The sequence below is a fragment of the Poromitra crassiceps genome (genome assembly GCF_964638095.1).
Source record: "Poromitra crassiceps genome assembly, chromosome: 9".
Taxonomy (NCBI): Eukaryota; Metazoa; Chordata; class Actinopteri; order Beryciformes; family Melamphaidae; genus Poromitra; species Poromitra crassiceps.
In genome coordinates, this window is record NC_139630.1 from 55,034,962 (window position 1) to 55,045,409 (window position 10,448).

Here is a 10,448-nt window from a genome sequence, read left to right on the forward strand (position 1 = left end):
AAGCAGTCTGTAGACTTGCAGCAGCCTGTGCAGGAGTGGGCCCGAAACAATATAGAATTGTATCATCGGCGTAATAGTGGACAAAACTATGACCGGAGGGGGAGTAAATATTATTTATGTATAGGGTAAACAGGATTGGGCCGGAGATAGATCCTTGCGGGACGCCATTGTCAATTAAGAGAGGACTGGATTTATTGTTACCGACAACAACAGCCTGCTTTCTTCCAGAGAGGTAGCTGGAGAACCACCTGATGGAAAGATCGTCCAGGCCGATGGAGGACAGTTTATTTAATAAAATTCCATGATTCACTGTATCAAAGGCTTTGGAGAGGTCGATGAATAGGGCAGCGCAATGCTGGCGGCTGTCGAGGCAATTCAGAATATTATTTATAACTAATGATGTGGCGGTAATGGTGCTATGACCGGGTCTAAACCCTGATTGATGGGGATGAAGGATATTATATGTATCTAAGTAGTCCCGAAGTTGTTGATTCGCCAAGGTTTCCAGAACCTTGGCTAAGCAGCACAGCCTAGAAATGGGACGATAGTTATCCAGGTCGCTGGGGTAACCTCCTTTAAGCAGGGGTGTGACCTGAGCAGTTTTCCAGATAGATGGAATTTCACCGGAAGTGAATGTCAAGTTGAAGATGTGGGCAAGCGGAGCGGAGATCAACTGAGCACTAAGGCGTAGGAGAGATGGGGCTATGTCATCTTCGCCTTTAGATTTCTTAATGTTCAGATGTGAGAGGGTTTTGAGGACTTCATGGTTATCTAATTGTCTAAATGAGAAACTATCAATGAGGGTGGAGGGGGGTGGTGTGATCGCGTGCATTCACTTTTGGTCGTGGGTATGAGTCACGGGAGCAGAGCTGGAAGAATGCCTGTCAAATAAATGACTAGCAGCTGCAAAGTGTTGGTTAAATGTATCACATATCTGCGATTTGTCCGAGATGACTCCATTCTCACCGTTGATCTGAGGGGGGAGAGCGGAGGTGGGCGTGGTTTTCATTGATTTAATGGTTTTCCAAAAACTGGCTGTGTTTCCTTGAGCGTTAGTGAAAGAGGTTAAGTAGTAATTGGATTTGGCTTTCCTGATTATACTGATGCAATTGTTCCGTAGCTTCCTAAAATGTGACCAATCTGTCAGGGTGCCGGTGGATCTGGCAATGGACTAGGCGGAGTCTTGGAGTCGCAAGGCAGATGAAACTTCATCTGTGAACCAGGGACTCGTGCGATTTTTTACTCTAAAGTTTTTATAGGGGGCGTGTTTATCAGTGATAGTGGTGAAAATATGAGAAAAATGTTTCAAAGCTAATTCTGGGTCGGGGATTAAGGATAATCGATTTAGGTCTGAATGAAATAGATCATGTACAAAACCCTGTTCCGAGAAGTCTTTGAAATTGTGTTTTTTGGTGACATGGCCTTTGGGTATGGACATTTTTGATGTCCTGACACAAGCTATGGGGCAGTGATCACTGACGCTCTGGGAGAAAACGCCGCTCTGGGGGTATTTGAGGGGTCTATTGGTTAATATGATATCAATCAAAGTAGATTTCGAAGGGTTTTTTACGTTTGGTTGTGTGGGGTGATGAATGAGTTGAGAGAGGTTTAGTTCCAGGCAAAGCTGTTTTAAACTGGTGGAGGTCTCTGAGATCCAGTCCAAATTCAAGTCACCCAAGACTACTAATTCAGAGGAGACGAAGTTAGACAATATATTCCCAAGGTCGTTTAGAGCTGATTTTGGTGCAGAGGGTGGGCGGTAAACGCCAGTGACAACGATATGGGCGTCGCCTCCTACACAGATATCCAGTACTATACACTCAAAACATTTTGGGATGGAGGAGGCTGAGAGAGCGCAGGTGACTAAGTGTTCTCGAGTGTAAATAATGACCCCGCCCCCTTTGGCCCTCCTATCAATTCTGAAGAGATTGAAACCGGATAAGGCAACATCAGAGTCCAGAATTTTGCTACTCAACCATGTTTCTGAGATGACAAGAATGTCTGGGGTGGTGTCATTAACTAAAACAGAAATGAAGTCCATTTTGGGGAGAAGGCTCCTGATATTTAAATGTAAGAGCTTCAAGCCACAAGAAGCCCGAAACTCCTGTGGCGAATTCAAGTCATATAACATGTCAGGCCTAGGGGCACAGGGAGCGGGATTTGCCGGGATGAGTCTCAGGTTATCCTCTGTAACGCCTCTTGGTCTCGAAACATGTCGAGGAAGACGCATAACACTGGGGGATAAGACAACGATAGCATGGAAGTCGGGATCATGAACACAAGGACCTGAGGTATGCTGTGAAATGGCTACAGATTGGAGGGATAGGTGGGCTGTAGGCTGTGGGCTGTGGGCAATAGGGGGAGCTGGTGCAGGGGATGGGCACAATACTGACCGGGTATGAGGCAGGTGAGGAAGAATGCTGGAGGTGCTCTGAATACAGTCATGCGCGTGGGAGAGAATGAACCGCATGCTGAATGTTGCAAAGCAGCATTTGGCTGCCACGTTTGTTCGGGTGAATCCCGTCTCTGCCAAACAGAGAAGCACGATCCCAGAATAGATTGAAATTATCAATGAAAGACAATTTGCGCGATCCGCATTCGGATTTGAGCCAGGTGTGCAGCTGGAGGATGCGGCTGAAACGCTCACATCCGCGGCCAAAACAGGGGATGGGGCCACTAACAAAGATGGACTTTTCGCTGCCTTTTAAGAGATTGAGTAGGAGGTTGAAATCGTTTTCGGTGCGGACAGACTCACGACGGGATGCATCGTTTGACCCCACGTGGACGATTATGGATGTTATGGAGGCTGGGAGAGAGGGCAAGAGGACTCGGAGTTTGTCTGTGATGACGGGGACTGTAGCACCGGGGAGGGTGTGTGTGACTGCGTTAAAAAAGCGCATGTCCCTTGTTATTGAATCGCCAATGATTAACGTAGTGGGGGGGAAGAGAGGACATGGAGGTGAGGATTTTGGTCTGGTAATCTGGGCAGGAGGGTGATTAGATGAGGAGGTACTGGTGACTTGCTTGGGAGAGGGATCGATTGATTGATGCTGAGGAAGCCCCCCAGACCGGCTGATTACCGCTAACCTCAACGTTTTGCGGCGGGCGGAGGACGACGATGCCCGTCGCTTCCCCCCCTGACCAGAGGTGGATTTGGCAGCCGCTTGGGTGATGCTGACACCAGGTGGAGAGTTGGCAGCGGCGTCAGTCACCCCAGTAGGAGAAATGGAGGCAGGATGGGGGGTGAAATTAATGATAGTGGTTAGGTTTAGACAACCATAACCCTTTAGTTGCCTAAACCCAACCAAGTTGTTTTGCTTGCGTAGCCTTAACCAAGTTGTTTTGGTTGCAGTTTGACAGTCATCTCTCTTTGAGATCGAAGCTTCCTGTGTTAGCCGACTGTACGTGTAAGGGAACATTTGCAGCTGCTGTGTTCAAGACAGGCAGTTTGTGGTTCACACAAGGTTTCCTGTTTGAAAATCTGTTACAGCTACCTGCTCTCATGCAGATTGTTTCACCAGAGAGGATTAAGGAGAAGGCAGAGAAATACTTAATCATCACTTCAATCAATCAATCAATCAATCAATCAATCAATCAATCAATCAATCAATCAATCAATCAATCTTCCCCCTTGAAAAATGCGTAGCCCTGCGGCCCATGGCTACTTTCATCCGGCCTTGTGGATGACCCGGTTTGTCCAAAACTAAAAAGTACAGTATAGTGATGCCCTGGGACTTGGCTAATTGTTAGGATGTGTCCCCTCACTGTTTAAGCAGGTGTGTGAAATTAAAGGGATAGTTCTGTTTGTTTGAAGTTGGGTCCTATGAGGTACTCTCATACAGTCAGTGTACTGGGTAAAGCACTCTGGACGCATTGTGCACCGAGATAGGAGAACTGCACTCCAGCTGCAACAGGCACAGAGAGCTGTCTGCTGAGTGTGAAGGGGGCCATGAGCAAAAACATAAAAAACAACAGAAAGAATACATAAAGTGCTTCCATACTGCTCACCTGGCATAATGCAAGTCTCCACAAGCCCTGAGATGCTAAGTTGACTTGAAAATATGTAATTTACACCCTGTTTTTGGCTCAAATCGTCACTATAGCAAGGTTGTAGCCTAGTTGTTGTAATTTCAGCTGCTAGCTCCAGTGACGATTTCAGCTAAAAACAGGGTGTACATGACAACTCATGTAAACTGTATGGAGCAGCAAAGAGAGTGACTACCATACCAGTGAAGCGGAACAGCTGATGAGGTTCAGCGGTGCCATTGAAGACCGACAGCGAAACCGTTGAATCCCCCCACTAATAAGCTGTTGAAACGTTGTGGAAAATTGGTATATAATCTTGAACATCAGTTGATCATTATAATGTTCAACAAATATGAATTAAATGGTTAACTAATTGTTGAATATTCATATATAGGTTTTTGTTGTGGAGCATGGAGGCCAGCAGAATTAGATTTATTCTAGGGGCTACTTATGATGTGCTGCCATCTCCCCAGAACTTAAATCAGTGGTTGGGCGAGGATGGTGCCTGCCCGTTGTGTTCTAGTGTATGTACACTGAGGCATATACTGTCAGGGTGTAAGGTCAGTCTCTCCCAGGGGCGATACACCTGGCGTCACAACCAGGTGTTGAAATGTTTGGCAGCTGCAGTTGAGGAAAAGCGGCTAGAAGTAAATTCTCTAGTTGCTAGCAAAGAGACTAGACAGAGTTAGCACCCGGCTACGTCCGGACTTGTTACTGTGGTCTGAGGTAGAGAAGAGAGTTTATTTTATCGAACTCACAGTCCCGTGGGAAGATCGAGTTGAGGAGGCTTATGAGCGCAAGAAAGCTAGGTATGCTGAAATGGCAGCAGAGGCAGAGCAGCGAGGTTGGAGGGCTCGAGTGCGGCCTGTAGAGGTGGGCTGCCGTGGTTTTGTGGCAAAGTCCGTTATTGCCTTACTAACTGAGTTGGGCATTCGGGGACGGAGCCTGAAACTTGCGGTTAGCAACATGTCTCAGGCAGCAGAACGAGCAAGTGAATGGCTGTGGATAAGGAGGAAACATGCTAGCTGGGGAGCTCGCTAAGGTCAGATTTATTGTTTGTTGTTGGTCATGATTAACGGTCCGCATCAACAGGGCTGAATCATTGACGGTGGTGGTGTAGTTAGGGATTGTTTGTTGTTGGTCATGATTGACGGTCTGCATCAACAGGGCTGAATGATTGACATTGTTTGTTGTTGGTCATGATTAACGGTCCGCATCAACAGGGCTGAATCATTGACAGTGGTGGTGTAGTCAGGAATGTCATACCGAACTGACCTGGATAGCTAGGCTTAGATAGTGAGGTAATATGCAGTTGTGCGGTGGTAGCATGGAGGGGGGTGTTTCCAGGACGCTGGATTACACCGTTAAGCCTTCTTGAGGTGTCGTGGGCCTAACTTAACGAAACGTCGGTGAAGGAAGGTGCCCACTTGAAAACCCCAATGACATGCTTCATACTGCTGTTGGCTAGAGTAGGTAACTGGTGATTTGTGTCTTGTTTATTAGTTTGTTAGCCTGTTAGCTTGTTTTATTCTGGATTGGGCTTCTAAATGTGTTTTTCCTCGGATTTTGGCACAAGGGATAGTAACATCTTGTCCTGTGTATTAATTAATAATTTTTGAACATTTGTAAAGCATAGCTCATGTTCAACTAATTTATTCTGAGAATCGCTGATAATTAGAAGGTTCAACAAATATTAAATAGTTTACAATTTGTTTGTTGAATATTCGTGAAAAAGTAAAAATTTGTGTAAAGTATAGGTTGAGTGCACATAGTTAAAGTTCAACTAATTTATTATGAAAAGATGTAGATATGTTCATGAATTGTCAAATACTCTATAGATCATCTGTTAAACATCTACAGACGAAGCTGAATTGATGTATTGTTGAATGTCAACTAATAAGCTGTTGAAACATTACTAATACTCTGCAGACTATCTGTAGGCAGACTATCCAAGTAAAGTGTTACCAAAAAATCTGATGATCAGAATTGAGCACTAAAGGTTTGCTGTGTGAACGTAGTGGCAACCTCTGCTCTAGTGGTAGTAGCACTACTGGAGGTAGTAAGTGAGTAGTAAGTGAGTAGAGGCTAAGAAAACTCCACCTTTCCCTGACCTGCTATCCCCAACAACAGGTCTCACCCTCAATAATGTACACCACCACCTCAACGAACAACACCAGTGCTTCTGATGAGTTGGAGCCTGACTCAACCGCCTTACAAGTCACGTCATGGATCGTCTTCTCCATAGGCCTTCCTTTGACCTTGCTGGCCATCTATGCTCTGGTTTCCCAGGTCAGATCATTATGATTGAGATGTATTAAAGGTCCCAGGTGAGATCATTATGATTGAGATGTATTAAAGGGAGGTGTTGGCCATTTTCAACCCTCTTTGTATCGTTACAATGTATCATTACAATGTCAGTAATTATGCAGATGGGAAACCTTTACCGTCTCCATGTTTTCCTGCACAGAGAGCTCCACAGTTTATTCCAGCACTTCCTGTACAGAATGATGCACTTCCTGTCCAGAATGGACAGGAAGTTAATTCTGGACAGGAAGTGAACAGATGTTGCTCAAGGGCGGCTGTTATTGTTTCATTTTAGTTTCTCTGTATGCGCACATCCACTGAGAATCGCATCGAGAGCCTTAACGTTAGGGGAAACGGGCCATAGCTAGGGATAGGAAGGTCGTAGAGAGTTGGGTGTTTCGAGGGGTGGGTAGTAGGAGGAATGGCTGGGGGGATGTGTGTGGATCAGGGTCAGGCTGGGGGGATGTGTATGGATCAGGGTTAGGCTGGGGGGATGTGTGTGGATCAGGGTTAGGCTTCCAATCCCACTCACAAAATGTAGGAGTATTGGTCTTGGTGGAGGTCTGCGCTCTAGTTTATTTCTGTTTCTGAATAGAAAATAGAATGACCAAAAAATACATCTCAGGGAATTGGAAATGTCCACCCCCGGGAACTTAGCTTTCTGACAATGTGTCCGGCTCCTGTACATAGGCTACGTAACTTCTATTTTATTGTTCATGGTATGTTCCTATGCCTCATAATGTTTGATGTTTATATTTTTCCATATCTGAGTGCGAGCAACTGTAGCATGATTCAATTTCCCCTCGGGGATCTATAAAGTTATTCTGATTCTGAACAATATAGTTGAATAGCCCTGATCTCATTTTTAAGTCATTCAGTTCTTTCTACCACTGTTCCTGTAGGTGCGAGACGGCCATGTTGCTCCGGTCTACGTCATCAACCTCCTTGTCTCCGACCTCATCCAGTTCTGCTCCATGGCTGTCCGGGCGGCACAACCCAGGGGACTCACCCATATTTTATCTCGTATTAGCTACGGTATTGGGACAGCAGCCAGTCTTGGTTTCATGGTGTGCGTAGCCCTGGAAAGGTAACTAACTATGTGTGTGTGTGTGTGTGTGTGTGTGTGTGTGTGTGTGTGTGTGTGTGTGTGTGTGTGTGTGTGTGTGTGTGTGTGTGTGTGTGTGTGTGTCCTAAGCATCCATGCATGCATACATAGGCGGACTATGACTATGACACGAACAATGTCAGCATTGGGAAAATAGCTGTTGAATTCAACAATTTGATCAGAGTGAAATAAATGATAAACAATAAACAAAAATGTTGCATGCAGGTGTAATTACACCTCAATTAGGTCAACAACAGACACGTTTGATGTTAAATCCGACAAACCGGAGCTCTGAAATGAAACCCACCACGTCTCTCGCCGAGGACAAAACGATCCCTTATTTTGACAAAATGTTCCATACGTTTATGGGCAATTAGAGGGTTATTGTGCTTTTGGCTTTAATTGAGTTTACCTGTGCTGTAAATCCTGTGTTATTGAGACAGCGTGCAGAATTAGCACCAGCCACCAGCTGGTAAAATATGCAAGTGGCTGGTAGATTTGCTTCACTCACCATCCCAATCACGCCCCTCTGAGTGCTGTGAGCATTCCAGTTTTTGTGTTTGGTGTCTCTGATGTTCCTTGATGCCACAGGGCTAAAAGAAAAGATACAATTTAGGCAAAACTTGTGGGAAAATGTGTCATTTTTGTGTCAAATGTATTCTAACCTATTGAAAACATGTGGACATGACTGATGGGCCAGTTGCCTTATCTATCTATCTATCTATCTATCTATCTATCTATCTATCTATCTATCTATCTATCTATCTATCTATCTACTGTATCTCTCTATCTATCATTACAGGTATTTGGTCATAGCCTGCCCACTGTGGTACCGCTTCAGACGCACCATCAAGATCTCTCTGGTGGTCTCCTCCATGCTCTGGGCCTTCTCGATCGTCCTCATCACTGCCGACCACTTTGTGAAGGACTGGTTGTTTGGATTTATCCTCATCGGCATCCCCCTCCTCCTCCTCTTCCCCCTGCTCATCTTCTTCCTGGCTGGGACCCTCAAAGCTCTGTCTGCTTGCATGTCTGTCACCCCTGAGGAGAAACGACGAATCGTAGGAGCGTTGGTTCTGGTGCTGCTTAACTACACACTGCTGTTCCTGCCCGTGATCATTCTGGCCATCTCTCCTCGCCGCGTTTTTCATCCTGAACTGCATCGCTTCTTCCTCCGGTTCAGTCCTCTTGTGGACTTGGTTCTGTATGTTTTCATGAGGAAAGGAGCCGTAGACAAGCTGCTGGCCTGCCTGTGTCGGTGCAGGATGACCAGAGAGCAAGAGCAGGAACAGAACACCACCATGAATGATGGCAGCAGAGAGATGATCAGCTCTGAGGAGGAGGAGAGGGAGAGAGAGAAGAGGAAGGGAGGGGAAGAGAAGAGATAGGAGGAGTCTTCTACAGAGGAGGAGAGAGAGAGAGAGAAGAGGAAGGGAGGGGAAGAGAAGAGATAGGAGGAGCCTTCTACAGAGGAGGAGAGAGAGAGAGAGAAGAGGAAGGGAGGGGAAGAGAAGAGATAGGAGGAGCCTTCTACAGAGGAGGAGAGGGAGAGAGAGAAGAGGAAGGGAGGGGAGGAGAAGAGATAGGAGGAGCCTTCTACAGAGGAGGAGAGAGAGAGAAAGAAGAGGAAGGGAGGGGAAGAGAAGAGATAGGAGGAGCCTTCTACAGAGGAGGAGAGGGAGAGAGAGAAGAGGAAGGGAGGGGAAGAGAAGAGATAGGAGGAGCCTTCTACAGAGGAGGAGAGGGAGAGAGAGAAGAGGAAGGGAGGGGAAGAGAAGAGATAGGAGGAGTCTTCTACAGAGGAGGAGAGGGAGAGAGAGAAGAGGAAGGGAGGGGAAGAGAAGAGATAGGAGGAGCCTTCTACAGTACCACCCAGATAACTGTCGGGAATATGACATCTGCCAGCACTGTTAGGGAGCCATTTTTGTCCAGGGGGGTACTACCCTCTGTGTTTTTTGTCTGTTTATTTGTCTCTCCGTCCATCCATATTTCTTGGGAAGAACCGCCCTACTCTGCCCCTGATTGGATAGTACTCGGTTTGGTTGGGTTGGTTAGGTTTAGGCATGAGGAGTGAGATTGGTTAAGGTTAGGGTAAGAATATCAGGGTAAGCCAATCAGAGGCAGAGTAGGCCATTGAGAGGCAGCGTAAGAAGTGCAGTAGGATCGCGTTGGAAGCTGTCTCCATACATTATTTTGTTGTTTTCATTTTGTCAGTTTCTTTTAAAAAATGTGCAAATAAACAAATACAAATAATCAAATAAGAGGCATTGAAGGGCTGCAACAAAGAAACAACATATTTCATGTGTATCATTGCACCTTTATTTGCACTTTCATTCAAGACTTTACAGAACACAACACATTTGCAATGGAGTGCTGCACGTTTTCAATACAAAATAAGGGGATTATCTTTACAGAGGTGTGTGTTAGTTACTCAGTACTGCTATGCAAGATGTGCTACTTCGAATAAATACACTATTACCTACTCACTGGGATGGTAGTGAATGAATAGTCATAATTTTGGTCACACAATCTCATCATGGCCGATGGTGTTTTTGGACAAAAGGTGTGAGACTATACGGCTTTAAACTAGTCAACACTTGATGCCATGCCTAACTATGTTTAATTAAATAGTTGACAGTTTGTGCATCAATGCAATCCCATATGATCCGGACAGCTTCTGTGCCACTACCACACCGCACCTGGTGGACATTGGGCTTTACATGGCCCACAGCCTCACATGGAAAAAACTGGAATGATCATTTTCACAAAGATCAAATAAAACATTTAGCAAAATTGTGTTTTGGAGCATATTTTGGCATAATAATAATAAAACCGCTGAAAATGCTGAAAAGGTGTGTTTGAATCCTATATATATCCTGAGACAAAAGGGGCTAAGACAGACAAAATGGCAGACACACTCACAAAAAATAGCCATAAGTAGACAGACAGACAAGCAACAGACCAAACAACTGACAGCCAATACCTGAAATTCAGTTTGACATCGTCGTCTCCA

General features: G+C 45.5%; 1 protein-coding gene across 1 annotated transcript; it reads left to right on the forward strand.

The window, feature by feature from the left end:
• Positions 1-6,171: 6,171 nt before the first annotated feature.
• On the forward strand, positions 6,172-10,191 carry LOC310782413 (G-protein coupled receptor 4-like; the record flags this gene model as incomplete). The annotated part of the gene is made up of 4 exons (XM_083643073.1): positions 6,172-6,315; positions 7,233-7,417; positions 8,238-8,693; positions 10,110-10,191. 4 exons carry the CDS (start codon positions 6,172-6,174, stop codon positions 10,189-10,191), a joined length of 867 nt encoding a protein of 288 aa, XP_083499199.1.
• Positions 10,192-10,448: the final 257 nt, after the last annotated feature.